Raw genomic sequence first — 15,636 nt, 5'->3', positions numbered from 1 at the left:
TGAATCTGCAATTTTAAATATTATAAATATATATTTACACCATGTGTGTTCAAGTTTTGACACACTCAGAGTGAAACAGATCACCTGTTAGCTCATCCTGCACATGCACTCTTACAACCTGTTGAAGACAAACTATTGATCAACTCTGGCCTGTTTCTATTTTCATACTGATCCTTTTAAATAATGTGTACATTTTTGTGTTCTGGTTCAAATGCATGTGAGCGTTTGTGACCTGTAACATACTGATAAAGACAAAAGTTTGTTTGTTTTTTAACTTGAGACAAAATAATGCTGCATCATCGTCTTTTATTGAGCAGACACCCGTGTTTAGTTGTGATGAATGGAGTAGAGGACTGAACAAGACGTGTATTGAGTTGACAAGTGGCATCTAGGGAAAGAGTCACCTTGTAATTTATATCACAAAACCACACTGTGTTAAATTTCAGCATCCTGTGTGAGCTGTACTGCCTGTGGCTCTGCAGGAATCAGTGGTTTCTGCTCCAGAAGTGAGCGATGCTGTCGATGTCGTTAACTTCTCATTTTGTTTCCTCTTTTTCAGACGTAAACACCACAGCTGGACAGAATGTCATTCTGCCATGTCGAGCTCCAAACAACAACATCGCAAGTGTAGAGTGGAGCAGAGCTGATCTGGGAGAGAAATATGTGTTTGTTTCTCGGGATGGGACGTTTATCCCAGATGAACAGCATCCATCTTTTAATAACCGGGTGGATCTGCAGGACAGACAGATGAAGGATGAAGACATGTCTTTGATTCTGAGGGATGTGACGAGTAATGACACTGGAACATACGAGTGTCGTGTCAACGTTAGTGGAAGAAATAAAGACCCCATCAGCATCATCCACCTTCATGTTGTTCCTCCAGGTGAGTGAGTAGAGTTGAGTGTGTGTGTGATCAGAGGTGAAGCTGCTTCCTGGTTGTTGATGTTTGTTTCTAAAGATGTTGTTGATGAGACTTTGTAGAAAGCAGCTGGTCTGAGTGATGTGATCAGAGTGCAGTAGATAATGTCTGACAGCAGTTTGAAGAGGAAATGGATTCTGTTCTGTTCTTCACTCATCACCTACCTGACAGCTGACACCTCACACCTGTTTCTCACCTGCAGGTCAGACAGGAGGACACACAGAGGATGGAGGGAAGGAGGATGGAGGGAAGGAAGGAGGATGGAGGGAAGGAGGATGGAGGGAAGGAGGGAAGGAGGATGGACAGGAGGAGGACAGAGTCAATAGACGACATTGGCATTGGCTGGTCATCCAGAGCGATAAAATGAGTCAGTCTCTGTTATTTTAACTGCCCGTGGATTTTCTCTTGACATTTTTCATCGCTTTTCCAAAACCTGAGTTAAAGTTGGCTGTTCCACACTGCTGACATTTTGTTTAGCCTAGCTACAGCAGCCTCCAGTTTCTCTTTTTATCTGGAGCTGCCAGTCTCACTCGCCTAACCCTGTGCCTGTTTAGCGCGGGATGCCCCCCTAGTGTCCAATCTAAAAAAACTACAACAGAAATGACAAGCCACCCTCTGATTAATGAAATAAGTTAGTATCGGTTCATGGTATCGGTTAACTTTTACGAGTATGAGTACACACACATTTTACAGTATCGGACCCGATACCAGTATCGGTATCGGTGCATCCCTACACCAGTGTTTTGCTTTGGGAGAAACGTAAACAACTGAGTTAAATCAACACAATTTATTCATATTCAATAAACCTGTGCATTTTGTGTTGATAAGATGACGTAAGGTGAGCTCTTGGAATATTTTAATCCTTCGCAATTTTGTCATTTCATTTCAACACCAATACTACATGGTCACTTACATGCTACTTAAAAGATGAATGCTGGTTTTCTGGATCCAAATGCTTATCCCATAAACAAGAACACATCCATCTTCCAGGTCAGCTGTTACAGGTGGTGTGCTACCACCGGTTGGTTGTAGCTTCTAAAGGCTGCTTATGTAGAGGAGAGCATTGTGTAAGAAGGAGGCATGGAAGTAGGAGGACCCTTTGAAGAAGTCATCCCTTTTATTTATACTCTGTTTAACTTAAGAAGTCACTTGGATGAATGTTTCGCCCTCTGAAAACATCCAGATCAACAGAATCAACCTTTTGGGATTTATCCTGTTCCATTTCTATAAAATGATCTTGTTCTCCACGATTCACTGTTTGTGTTTGTGTTTGCGCTGTGTGCTCAGCTACTAAAAAAGAAGAAGGAGCAATGTGACAACCTCTTATTGTAATTACTGGTGTCTCCGACTGAGGTTTGATTGAGGCGGCTCATATAAAGAAAGCCTAACTTTGCTGAGCTTGCTTTGTATTACTCTTCTGTTCCTCTTTATTTTCTGCTATTTACATTCTAACAATACTAGATCAAATTCCACAATTTTATAATTAACAGAATTTACAGATAAATCTAAATTTCAGTGAGACAGTCTGTAAATAAATTATGTAATCTGAGCGGTTATTTTAACATCACTTTAACATCACTCAACAGGTGAGAGACATGACTTTATTTTTTTAATTTCACAGGGACTGAAAGACTACACGCACAGAATCATCAGTGGAATCTGAAGAATTAGTGCAACATGATTGGCTCATATGTTTCCTGCTTCTGTTTGATTGGCTCTTGTTGCTCAGGGGTGGGAAAACTGAGGACTCTTTCTAATTTGTGCCTCCTGATCTCCTCCGTCTTCCTGCCCGTTACCTGAAAATCAATCTCAGTGCTTCATGCTGAAGAATTTCTCATTTATATTTTGTTAATAGTCAACGGTACAATAGACCTCAATACATAAAATGTGCAATTCACTTGTATTTTTATTCCTATTTATCCCCTTCGTATATTTTATTTATATACGTCTCTGTATTTATATATGTGTGTGTATATATATAATATTCTGCTCACGCTCTGTAATTTCTGTCGGTGCTGTGCTTTTGGAAACCGAATTTCCCAGAGGAACCCACCCGAGGGATCAATAAAGTTTTATCTTATCTTATATGATAGTTCTGGAGCACTGTTTGTATTTTAGTTGTAACTTAATGTTATTTAATTCCACAGTTTAAAATGAAGCTCTGAGACACTGATGTCTCGTTCTGTTGAGACTGTTTCCTTGACTCCTCTCTCCTTGTGTCCTTTCTGAGCTCCTCAGTGGGGCTAAAACACACTGGAGGGGTTTGTGCAGAATGATCCTCTGATAAAAAAACAAAACATCACAGTGTGCTACACCCTCTGCTTTAAAAAAGGAAAATAAGTGAGAAGAAGCCTTTTGCTGAGTTAAAGTAAACACATCAGATTGTTCTCACTGATTGCTCTGATGATGAATAACATGATGACCTGAAGCAAAGCTCAGAGTGTTTGCTGTGTTCTTTGGTGCTGATTCAGCAGGAATCAGTGAGAAGGTGCAAAAATAAATTACTTTTAAACAGTCAACAGTCCAGTTTTTTATTTCTTTGGTTCTCCACTTCAGTGCATCAGATTCAAGGGAGATTAAAATCAAACAAATAACAGAATTAAACCAGGAAACAAATGAGGGAAAAAATCTGCACCAGGCTGAACCCCATAACAGTCGGGCAGTGGCTGATGTATCGTTCACAGCAAATGTGAACAGGTGAACACAGACAGTACATGAGAGAAACTGCTGTAAGTGATCAAATCAACACATCGCACAACATTCCTCCTTCCTTACACACTTTCCTCCAGAAACTGAGCAGAAAAAAGACACCTGGACTGTTTCAGCAGCTCCTGGAGGAGAGGTGAGAAACAAATGAAATCTAAACCAGCTTTTTTACTCTTCAGGATTTCATGGCTGACTTCACACATGCACAAACAGCAACAGTGTTTTTTAATAGAGATCACAGCATTTATAATCTTGTAAAACACTAAACCCAGAGAAAAAAAAAGCATAAATTACTTTGTTTAAAATGTTTCACAAATAGGAAACGTAAAACAAGAGTTTTTGTAACACTGTTTCAATTTTCCACTGAAGGAAGTTCAAGTAGCTGCTGAAGGAAATAAATAAATTTGAAAAATACCATAAAGTCAGTGTTACTGAGATGGTCTGTATTGTAGAACAAATCATTTTCCAGTCACTGCTGCATTAACTTCAGTTTTCATAAAACAAAATTTGTCATTTTTAGCTGCACAAAATTGCCTTTTACAGTCTAAAATCTCTGTTTGTGTAAATTTAGGAAACTTTACAGAGTAAACAGTTGTAAAGAGGGAGTTATAAAAATGTTCATGACAGTCAACATGACTGTAACTAAAGCGTTTCACTCTGAGGTATTTTTCATTTATCATTACCAAGGATGCGTCACCATGACAACAAGAAACAGAGCTTAAAGAGTGTAAACAATTTTATCCCAAACCGTCATCCTCATCTAACTTCATAGATTTAATTCTTAAAGTGATGCATTTTTTATTCATAAGTGTAGAAACCTGTGAGCTGTTAAATGATTCCCTCCATCACAAACCCCACAGATGTCCAAATATAACATTTTTCACTCTTTAAAAATGGGAAATATAAAGTTTGTGTCCTGGGACATGAATTTGAAGATATGAACCTGAGGGATGTTCATGTGTGAGTTCATATCCACAAACACATCAGTCAGTATTGCACCATTAGTACCTGTTTCCCTGCTCCAAACAGTGTGAAACCCATCTCTGAGAAGCAGAAATCACATATTCAGCACCATTCCCTTTTCTTTTTTTTACAGATCAAATCATTCGGTACAAGAACAAACACACCAAAACTGACAGACTCACTACCAGTCCCACAAACCCTCCATGTCCTCCTGGAGGACGTGCAGGTGAGAAGAAGGTGTGAGCTGGTGGTGAGAGAAGAACAGAAGAGAATCCAGAATTGAAGTCAGTTTTTCAGTCCCTGAAACCCTGAAAACCAGATTTCATGATCTACATGTCCTCAGATCATCTGTTTGTTCCTGTGTTGAGTGACATGCTGGGAATTTGGAGCAACAGCAGGAGACTCAAGTGGAAAAGCCGTAAGATGTTTCAAACAAGTGCAACAGGAGGTTAGTATCAATCCTGATTCTCATTGTCACGGTTTATGTAGATCAAAAAAACAGCAATAACAAAGAGAAGCACAACAGGAACTACCAGACCAGCTATTAGTCCAACAGATCCACTCTCCTTCCCTCCATCCTCCTTCCCTCCATCCTCTGTGTCTCCTCCTGACTGACCTGCAGGTGAGAAACAGGTGTGAGGTGTCAGCTGTCAGGTAGGTGATGAGTGAAGAACAGAACAGAATCCATTTCCTCTTCAAACTGCTGTCAGACATTATCTACTGCACTCTGATCACATCACTCAGACCAGCTGCTTTCTACAAAGTCTCATCAACAACATCTTTAGAAACAAACATCAACAACCAGGAAGCAGCTTCACCTCTGATCACACACACACTCAACTCTACTCACTCACCTGGAGGATCAACACTCAGGTAGACGATGCTGATCGGATCCGATGAGTCCAAAGGGAAACGACACACGTATGTTCCAGTGTCATTAATCGTCACATTCTTCAGAAGCAGAGACACGTTTCCATCCTTCATCTGTCTGTCCTGCAGATCCACTCGGTTCTTGAAAGATAGATGCTGCTCATCTGGATCAGGGTTCCCAGTCCGATACACAAAAACATATTTATCTCCCAGGTCAGTTCTGCTCCACTCTACAAGCTTGAAGTCGTTGTTTGGAGCTCGACATGGCAGAATGACGTTCTGTCCAGACTCAGCTGTGATGCTTTTCTGGTCTGAAAGAGGAAACAACACAGAGCAGAGAGATTAAAGGGATCCAAGTATAACTGTTCACTTTTAAAGCAGCCAATCGGAAGACACTATGCACACTGGTCAAACCATCACACAAGTATTAAATGTTATTTAATATCATAGTTTTACATCTTGTTCCTATTTTTAATATGTCCGTTAATAAACTGAACAACATAGGCTAGACTTGACAGTGTTTTCCTATCATGGCTGTAATAATTTATGGACATGTATACATTTGTTGCTGCTGTCTCGGATTTCTATGTTGGTGTGTATGAATGTGTGTGTGGGTTTCAGGCATCATCAGGACTGGTGGGTGTGTCCCGCCTGGAGGGTGGCCACACCTGAAGAGGACGATCACACACACACACCTGCAGCGGATCAAGCCTCATCATGGGAGCTTTTTAGCAGAGTGGCTGAGTTCTCACTGATGCTGGATTGTTGTGTAAGACTCCATGTCAGTGTCTGAGCTAAGAGTAAAGCCAGTTAGTGCATCCCTGCCAGAGTTTGTGTCCTACAGCTGCTTTTGGTGGTTTCCCCTCTGGAGGAGTTCGCAAACAGGAAGGCAGCGAGCGCGGGGAGTGCGAAGACAGACTTTTTTAGGAAAGACATGACACGGCAGTCAAGCAAGAGCACATTTGTTGCACTGTAAATAAACGCACTGTTCAGCACAAAGAGTCCAGCGTTCATTCCCCACTTTCCCATGGTCTGTCTCACTGACTGTGACAATGGCAGATGGTAAATTAGTTCTGTTTGCATAGAACAGTTCAATTTTAAAAAATAATGTAACTTTATATGACTTCTTAAAGTCACCAAAATAAATGAATGTAATACACTCATTTTCCATAACAATGCTGACATCAGAAAGTTTTAGTATAACTCATGAAGTTCTCAGACGCCGCCATTGTGGGTGGGGTGTTTGAGGGAAGCAAACTGGAGTAGGGGGGTCATCAATGACTTTATCAGCTGGTGTGAACAGAACCATCTTTGCATCAATGCCAGTAAGACAAATGACCTGATGATTGACTTCAGCAAGAAGCCACCCGCTATTACACCAGTGAACATCCAGGGTTTGGACACTGAAACGGTGGAGGAGTACAAACACCTGGGTGTTCACCTCAATAACAAACCGGACTGGTCCACAAACACAAATGCCCTCTATAAAAAGGGTCTAAGTCGTCTCCACCTGCTACGGCGGCTGAGATCCTCTCCTGAGGACGTTTTAGGATACTGTGGTGGCGTCTGCTATCTTTTGTGCTGTGGATTGCTGGATGGCAGAGAGGGACGGGGGGGGGGACTCAAACTGGTCTGGAGGGCCAGCTCTGTGCTGGACTGTCTGCTGAAGTTTATCGAGCAGGTTGGGGAGGAGGGGATGTTGTCTAAGCTAACATCCATCATGGACAACACCTCCCACCCCCTCCATGAGACTGTACGAGCACCGAGCAGCTCGTTCAGCAGTGGACTTTTACACCCACAGTGTAGGAAGGAGCGCTGCTGCAGGTCATTCTTACCAGCAGCTCTCAGACTCTATAACACAGTTTAACACTGTTATCTTACTCATCACCTGTTTAATTGACGGATCCCATGTTTTTTATTGCTGCTACTTATTTGCAGCTTGTTTGTACACCGTTTATTTCACCAGGAGCATCCATACACCCCCCACAGTTACATGTACAAATCTCTGTACATTTTTATCTGTGCATACGGTTGCTTATGCATATAAGACCACTTTGTGTCTTCCTTCTAAATGTCATATTCATCTTCCTATAAGAGCTGTACGACGGCCAAATTTCTCATTCGTGGGATATTAAAGGTTCTCCACTAATTTTTATTTTTAGGTTTTAGCTTCTGTGAAGCACTTTGTGATTTTTATCTTGAAAGGTGCTATATGAATAAAGTTTTACTTACTTCTCCAAAAGTTGATTCTGTTCATCTGGACGTAGCGTTTTGTGGGAGAAACGTTTGGTCACTCATCCAAGTGACTTCTTCAGTCTCAGCTGACTGCAGGTCAGATATTAAAGGTTTATTCTATTCTATGTCCAGCAGGGGGCGTTGCGCTCATTTGCTATATATTTGTGATGCATGTTTTTTTATTGGCTCAAAATGTGGTTGTTGCGGCTCCTCCAACCAATGGCCGCGGCAGGCTAAACATGAGGACACAGATGACGCGCAGCAATGAACACATAAAATACACTTCTGTACCATTTGCTCCTTTTATTCCACATGCAACTGTCCAATATACAAATCAGTGCCTGGATTAACTATTAGACAAATGCACAAACAAATAGTGCAGTTATTGGTGAGTTGCAGTTAACTACTACGCCAACTTACAACTTGGCCTATGGCATCAATTAGTGCACAAATATACAAAAATCATCAAGTTCCAGTCAAAATACATCAAAATCATTCAAGCTGCGGTCAACAGAAAGTTTTGCCTCATGCTCACCCTACCTTTCTGCTCATCAACATCAGGTGTGTGAACAGGTGAGTGCAACCACATTTATCATCTACCACACCCATGAGACACGCCCCACACCCGTGCACCAATACAGTGAGTCCATTTGAACCAACCCACTTAGTCAAAAAAAAAAAAGAACTTATATGGCTCCTACAGTGGTCATAAATATTTTGTACTTGTAAATCAGTTTTGTGTCTGTGAAGGTTCTCAGTCATCCAGGTCATCGTAGTCAAAGGAGCTTGCAAAGAAAAGCGTCTGGACTTCTTTAAGTTACTTGAAGACGTTTCACCTTCATCCGAGAAGCTTCTTCAGTTCTAAGGTCAAATGGTGGAGAGTCCCAGATATAACCCTGGTGGGAGTGTCCCCCACAGAGGGACAAAAGGACCCCCTGATGATCCTCTAATCGCCTGAGCCAAGGTGTGGAACTGGGTGTGGGTCCCAATCAGCCAGAGTTTCGGGTGAGTTCATTGTGAAACCTGGCCCCACCTTATCATGCGAATTCCTGAGGTCAGATGGCCCAGGATGTGAGTGGGCGTTAAGGCGTCTGGGAAGGGATCTCAAAACTGGATTATAGATGGCAGAGAGTTGGTGTCGTAAACCACCGCCTCTGTTCAAAGATGGTCGCTCACAGTGGACATAGATGGCTTCTTTCACTCCTCTTTCAAACCATCTGTCCTCTCTGTCAGTTTTGTATGTGTAAAAAAGATTTGTATGTGTAAAAAGGTGGAAATGACAGTCTCCATTACAAAGCTTTCTTCATTATGAATTAGCATACATGTTTTTATTGAACATTTGAAGAACTAGCAAAAAAACCCCAGAAACTCTTGTAGAGGACATAAAGTCAGAGATAGAAACGACAAGGAGCAGGTGCATCTAGCACAGGTAGAGAGCCCAGCAGCCAGCGCAACAAATTCTGGATCCTTTGCTTTTAGTTAGCAGTTAGCATTAGCAGCACATCCTGCTAAACTGGAGTAGGGGGGTCATCGAAAGTCATCGATGACCCCTCCCCCCCCCCCCCACACACACACAAAATTCTTTTTACACACACAAATCTTTTTTACACACACACAAATCCTGATTTACAAGTACAAAATATTTATGACCACATTTTGAGCCCATAGTTTTTCTGTAACCCCCCCCCCCCAAACACACACACACACACAGACACACATAAATTTATGATAATCAATAAAGCAAAGGCCATAACTAATGCAAACTGTATTGTACAACTGAACAGATGGTCTGATAAACAACTGATAAAGTCCCTGTACTACACTGCGCAATAAAGGAATAATGAAGCTCCTTAATATTAGGAGAACAGAACCGCCACGTACACAGTTTCTGTTCTCTCCACAGGAAGCATCATAACTAATCAACCCACTGATTCGATCATTTGTATTCTCTGATCAGCAAATGAATGAATGGACGTCAGTAACCTCCTGGCTGGTTATGTAGGTAAAATATGTCAAGTGCTCACTAATAAAAGCAGCAGAAAACACCTGAAAAAACATGTCACCAAGTAAGAACTTACTCAGCATAATCGAAAGCATTATTAGCACATCTCACCTGCAAACTCCAGGAGGAAGGCAGAGAACAAAATCCACAAAACATCCATTCCAGCGCAGATTTTCCGATCAAGCCGTTGTTTTTCTGTTTCCTATAAATGATGTTCAAAATTAGTTTTTAATTGACAAATCTACTGATAAATTCAGATTTTTAGATAAACCTGTATCTAGAGCTAATGTTTGAATGAAAGAAGGGAGGAAAGTGCGTCTTCCTCTTTTATCACACATCTGTCGGAAACTTGGGGAGGCTTCTAGAAAGTGTGGGGGAAAGCGGGTGGGGGCTCTGTGAAGACTCCTCCTTGTGTCTCCTCCTCCTCAGTTCTGTTCCTACAGTAAATCAGAGGTAAACCACTGATTTTAATCACACTTTTGTATTCAGCTTGTCCCAGCAGACATAACCAACATGACTCATTTTCTTTGACACGTATCCTGATGAGAGGAGGCAGGGGGGCTGGAGCTTCACCCAGCAATCATAGAGGGAGAGGTGGGGACAGACACACAGGACAGACCAGGGTAACATGGCTTGTTTGGGATGTGGGACGTAAGCCAGGCAGACAGGAGAGGAGAGGAGAGGAGAGGAGAGGAGAGGAGAGGAGAGGCGACTTCTTAGTCAGCTATGCTCCTCTTGGCAGTCCCAACCATGTATTATCCGAATGGTGATAATTATTCTCTTCAAAATAACCCAACACGTTTCTTTTCAAATATAGAAATAAAAGAAAAAACAACCTAAAACAAACAATGAAATCATTATCATTTGCTGCCCACAGCTCCACTTGTACTCCGCTTAGTAAGATGTTTTTCCTGTGAGTCACACTGCTGAACGGCTGTTTACTGAGTGATTATATTACATTACATCCGCTAAAAAAGAAGTTAATGTCATAAAAGTCTTGGGGGAACAGACTGAAGCAGAGGAGGATTTGGTCTTGGCGCAGTAACACCTCGGTGGCAACAGGCATCTGTAACCAAATGTCGAAAAATGGTGGTGGAGGAGGTGCGTTGACAGGAGAAAACAGCCAGACATGCCAGAGCCGTGGCGCTGGCCATACAGGGTCGCTAGATGAATTGGGAGTGTGGAAAAAGAGGAAACTCTCATGGAGTGAAATTTGGGGAATGGAATATAATAGAGAAAAGAGAAATAACAATTTAACATAAACCACAGACACACTCCAGGGCCTGATCAACCCTGGCAGGGCCTCCTTGGATGATGTGTGCTGCTGGCGAAGTTTCTGGGCTGCTTTTTCTCATAACAGCCGTCCCTCAACATCTAAAGCAATGCATTATCAGGGACTGTAACATCTAGTCCTTTTTACTGAATCTGTTAAAGAGTCAACATTCCAGTTTTAAAATTCCTTTTGTTGTTTAAGGCAGTGGGTTAGTGCATCATATTCACAGGGAAATTAAAGTCAAACAAAGAACAAAAATTAAACCAGGGAATAAGGGGTCTGAGTTCCCTTCCCAGACGCCTTAACGCCCACTCACATCCTGGGCCATCTGACCTCAGGAAATGACATGATAGGGTGGGGCCAGGTTTCACAATGAGCTCACCTGAAACCCTGGCTGATTGTGACCTACACCCGTTTTCACACCTTGGCTCATGTGATTAGATAGAGGATCATTAGGGGGTCCTTTGTCCCTCTGTGGGGGGATACTCCACTGGGTTTATATCTGGGACTCTCCACCATTTGACCTTAGAACTGAAGAAGCTTCTCGGATGAGAGGTGAAATGTCTTCAAGCAACTTCAAGAAGTCCAGACGCTTTTCTTTCCAAGCTCTTTAGACTACGATGACCTGGATGACTGAGAACCTTCACAGACATAATCCCAAACTTCATTTTAAACTTTCCCTCTGTCCTCTGTCCAGATGTTATCAAATATTTAGTTTTCTTACTTATTTATAAGTCAGCATATAACTAAGAAAAAGCCTGTCTTTAAACAAAGTTGAAGGAAGCACACATCAGGCTCATTGAATGTTTTGATGATGAATAATGTCGCCACCCCCTAAAACAACCCAGATAGCAAGAAAACATTGAAACAACGTTGAGTCAATATCAGGCGACGTCATTGAACCAACGTTGAAGTGTGACGTTGACCTAACGTCACTCTTGCACCCTTTTTTAATGTTGAAACAACGTCAGGTTTTGATGTTGAATCAATGTTGAAACCTGACATTGAAACAATGTCAGATTCTGATATTGAAACAATGTTGCGCTATGGTGTTGATTTTCCACCTCTTTCGCACAGTTGCTTTTTATTAAAACAACAGTTAAATCATGACTGGAAATCTACCTTTCTTTATAAGTATTTTAACCAATACTAAACTACTGCATGTTTCGATCAATACTTAAACCACCTACAGTGGGGCAAAAAAGTATTTAGTCAGCCACCGATTGTGCAAGTTCCCCCACTTAAAATGATGACAGAGGTCAGTAATTTGCACCAGAGGTACACTTCAACTGTGAGAGACAGAATGTGAAAAAAAAATCCATGAATTCACATGGTAGGATTTGTAAAGAATTTATTCGTAAATCAGGGTGGAAAATAAGTATTTGGTCAATAACAAAAATACAACTCAATACTTTGTAACATAACCTTTGTTGGCAATAACAGAGGTCAAACGTTTACTATAGGTCTTTACCAGGTTTGCACACACAGTAGCTGGTATTTTGGCCCATTCCTCCATGCAGATCTTCTCAAGAGCAGTGATGTTTTGGGGCTGTCGCCGAGCAACACGGACTTTCAACTCCCGCCACAGATTTTCTATGGGGTTGAGGTCTGGAGACTGGCTAGGCCACTCCAGGACTTTCAAATGCTTCTTACGGAGCCACTCCTGTGTTGCCCGGGCGGTGTGTTTTGGATCATTGTCATGTTGGAAGACCCAGCCTCGTTTCATCTTCAAAGTTCTCACTGATGGAAGGAGGTTTTGGCTCAAAATCTCACGATACTTGGCCCCATTCATTCTGTCCTTAACACGGATCAGTCGTCCTGTCCCCTTGGCAGAAAAACAGCCCCATAGCATGATGTTTCCACCCCCATGCTTCACAGTAGGTATGGTGTTCTTGGGATGCAACTCAGTATTCTTCTTCCTCCAAACACGACGAGTTGAGTTTATACCAAAAAGTTCTACTTTAGTTTCATCTGACCACATGACATTCTCCCAATCCTCTGCTGTATCATCCATGTGCTCTCTGGCAAACTTCAGACGGGCCTGGACATGCACTGGCTTCAGCAGCGGAACACGTCTGGCACTGCGGGATTTGATTCCCTGCCGTTGTAGTGTGTTACTGATGGTGACCTTTGTTACTTTGGTCCCAGCTCTCTGCAGGTCATTCACCAGGTCCCCCCGTGTGGTTCTGGGATCTTTGCTCACCGTTCTCATGATCATTTTGACCCCACGGGATGAGATCTTGCGTGGAGCCCCAGATCGAGGGAGATTATCAGTGGTCTTGTATGTCTTCCATTTTCTGATGATTGCTCCCACAGTTGATTTTTTCACACCAAGCTGCTTGCCAATTGTAGATTCACTCTTCCCAGTCTGGTGCAGGTCTACAATTCTTTTCCTGGTGTCCTTCGAAAGCTCTTTGGTCTTGGCCATGGCGGAGTTTGGAGTCTGACTGGTTGAGGCTGTGGACAGGTGTCTTTTATACAGATGATGAGGTCAAACAGGTGCCATTCATACAGGTAACGAGTGGGGGACAGAAAAGCTTCTTACAGAAGACGTTACAGGTCTGTGAGAGCCAGGGATTTTCCTTGTTTGAGGTGACCAAATACTTATTTTCCACCCTGATTTACGAATAAATTCTTTACAAATCCTACCATGTCAATTCATGGATTTTTTTTTCACATTCTGTCTCTCACAGTTGAAGTGTACCTCTGGTGCAAATTACTGACCTCTGTCATCATTTTAAGTGGGGGAACTTGCACAATCGGTGGCTGACTAAATACTTTTTTGCCCCACTGTAAACACATAATTGTACTTATTCCTCAAATTGGACACACCCTTTATAAAAAACAACAACAACAAATGTCTCACAATGTATCATGTCAATATTAATATCCTAAAATAAGAAAGCATTGCATGTGATGTAACAGAGAAAAAAAATAAACAAAAAAAGGTCAATAGGCATGTTTTGTTTGCTAAATACTTTATTAAAAGACAGTTTCCTATTTACATTTATATGTTTCACAGAAGTTTGTAATTTTTTACTCTGGGATGGGGATGCATGATGTGCGTCCTGCACCACCCATACCCATACGATCTGGGGCGTATCGGAGCCATTTCTGCACTGCTTGTGCAAAGACAAACTCGGACATAGAGTTTGCCCCTAACTGCTGCGTCAGGCCATCTAGGACAAAAATACACACACACAAACAAACAAAGTGAATTAGAGCACATGAATAAGCTCTTGTTAACTGTCTTCAGCGGGGAGAAAGTATGTAAACTCCTAGGCTGATAAACATGAAAGTCACCAGGCGTAAATCTGCAAACTGCCGCATTTGATTCCCAAAGAGCTATGAGCGGAAAAAGTGATAAGTCTTAGCATGGTGTGCCGTGTATCCTTTAAAACAAAATAAACATGGGGTCCTCGGGCTGTACAACTACAACCCGAGGACTAAACAAGCCAAAGACCAAAGACTCCATCTCCAGATTAACCGGACATGAAAGTCTTGTTATTAAGAAAGACAAAGTAATATAGCAAAAAAACTGTAAAACTTACCACCATATATGCATTTGCAGAGCGCTGTATCTTTAAATGCCATTTTTTGCTTTGTCTGGTCCTTGGTTTTTTTCCCTGCCCAGTTGAGTACCGAGGCCAGCTCGTTTGTAATGGCATAAGCCATTACACGGCGGACTCGCACCTCCAGTGTGGTCCCTCCAATCAAGGCAAAGCGTCTCACCTATAGACACATTTTAAGAGATGGAATTAGCGTGTCTCATGTCTTAAATGTGTATGCAAGTGCTTGTGTGTTTAATCAACAGGCCGTTGTTATGTATTTAAATCACATCTGACAGCTATTACACTTTATAGTTACAAAGTGTACATAACCTTTATATACTTACCATTGCCTTATTTGCCTCTTATGATTGAAGAGCTGCCTCTGCATTGTTTAGCTCCTCAATGTTGTGCAAGGGCAAATCCAGAGGCAGTACCCCAGCATCTCACGGAGTTCGTTAACAGCTGTCGTCAGGTCTGACAGCATAGCTAATATCTTTTGTGAGGTCGCATCTGTTTAAAAAAACAATTCCAGAAAGATTAATGGCTTAAGCAGTGAGAGGCGAAAAACGAATAAATAAATAATAAAACGCAGTTTACGTGTGGACAAAAGGTGCAAACGCAAGGTAGGTGAGCGTGCAACGTAAAGTTAGGTGAGCGTGCAACGTAAAGTTAGGTGAGCGTGCAACGTAAAGTTAGGTGAGCGTGCAACGTAAAGTTAGGTGAGTGTGCAACGTAAAGTTTGAATTGAGTGCGAATCGAAGCGGGTGCTCTCCAATCATTAAAAGTAACAAAGTCATTGAACACATTTATACAGTTAGCTTTACGTTTATCAATCATATATCACAGATTTACAATTTTTTGTAGTACTATGCTAAAAAGCAACTACAGAGCGAAAGTCTGGGTCAAGCGCCGAGGCGACGGCAAGAACAAAGGAACCCTCGAAGCGTTAAAGCTAGCTTTGTAAGGGAATATAACGGAAAAGTATGAAACGAAAATGTTTTCTTTGTTGACTTTGTTCGCAGTGCAATTTATTTGTTGCCGGATTGTAAGATGAAAGTAGACACAATTTCGGGCTCCCACATTTTGTCCGAAACTTTACATTAACAAGTTTGTTTGT

The 15,636-nt window shown here is 41.8% G+C and overlaps 2 protein-coding genes and 1 long non-coding RNA gene across 5 annotated transcripts in view; 1 reads left to right on the top strand and 2 right to left on the bottom strand.

Moving 5' to 3' along the window:
• LOC146521521 (coxsackievirus and adenovirus receptor-like) overlaps nucleotides 1-3,915 on the top strand; it is a 209,033-nt gene extending 205,118 nt beyond the window's left edge. The window contains exons 2-3 of one of the 3 annotated variants that reach the window (XR_014873357.1): nucleotides 560-883; nucleotides 1,122-3,915. Coding sequence is in view for 1 of the 3 variants with exons in the window: in XM_085155281.1 (XP_085011407.1) it covers nucleotides 1,122-1,306 (185 nt within the window). In the remaining 2 variants the exon portion in view is untranslated. Of the gene's footprint in view, nucleotides 1-559 lie in introns of all 3 variants that reach the window. The other 2 variants (XR_014873355.1, XM_085155281.1) reach the window with 2 other exon arrangements.
• Nucleotides 2,196-10,910, bottom strand: LOC146521520 (butyrophilin subfamily 1 member A1-like). Its single transcript, XM_085155343.1, has 3 exons — nucleotides 9,807-10,910; nucleotides 5,443-5,769; nucleotides 2,196-5,204 (listed from the first exon to the last, which is right to left on the bottom strand). The coding sequence occupies exons 1-3, from the start codon at nucleotides 9,853-9,855 to the stop codon at nucleotides 5,044-5,046; spliced, it is 537 nt and encodes a 178-aa protein (XP_085011469.1). The 5' UTR covers nucleotides 9,856-10,910; the 3' UTR covers nucleotides 2,196-5,043.
• Nucleotides 10,911-13,828: 2,918 nt separating this feature from the next.
• Nucleotides 13,829-14,960, bottom strand: LOC146521519 (uncharacterized). The gene is made up of 3 exons (XR_014873378.1): nucleotides 14,864-14,960; nucleotides 14,520-14,700; nucleotides 13,829-14,147 (listed from the first exon to the last, which is right to left on the bottom strand). It is a non-coding gene; the product is annotated as an uncharacterized LOC146521519 (long non-coding RNA).
• Nucleotides 14,961-15,636: the final 676 nt, after the last annotated feature.

Source organism: Neolamprologus multifasciatus, chromosome 3 (assembly GCF_963576455.1).
Source record: "Neolamprologus multifasciatus chromosome 3, fNeoMul1.2, whole genome shotgun sequence".
Lineage (NCBI taxonomy): Eukaryota > Metazoa > Chordata > Actinopteri > Cichliformes > Cichlidae > Neolamprologus > Neolamprologus multifasciatus.
Note: the sequence above shows the minus strand (reverse complement) of the source record. Positions and strands in the feature narration are given on the sequence as shown.

Excerpts from the sequence above, each read along its gene's own strand:
- LOC146521520 (XM_085155343.1), bottom strand. The coding sequence starts at position 9,855 with ATGGATGTTTTGTGGATTTTGTTCTCTGCCTTCCTCCTGGAGTTTGCA. Across the intron at positions 5,770-9,806 it reads CTTCCTCCTGGAGTTTGCAG|ACCAGAAAAGCATCACAGCT; the intron begins GTGAGATGTGCT and ends TTCCTCTTTCAG. Across the intron at positions 5,205-5,442 it reads CCTGAGTGTTGATCCTCCAG|GTCAGTCAGGAGGAGACACA; the intron begins GTGAGTGAGTAG and ends TCTCACCTGCAG.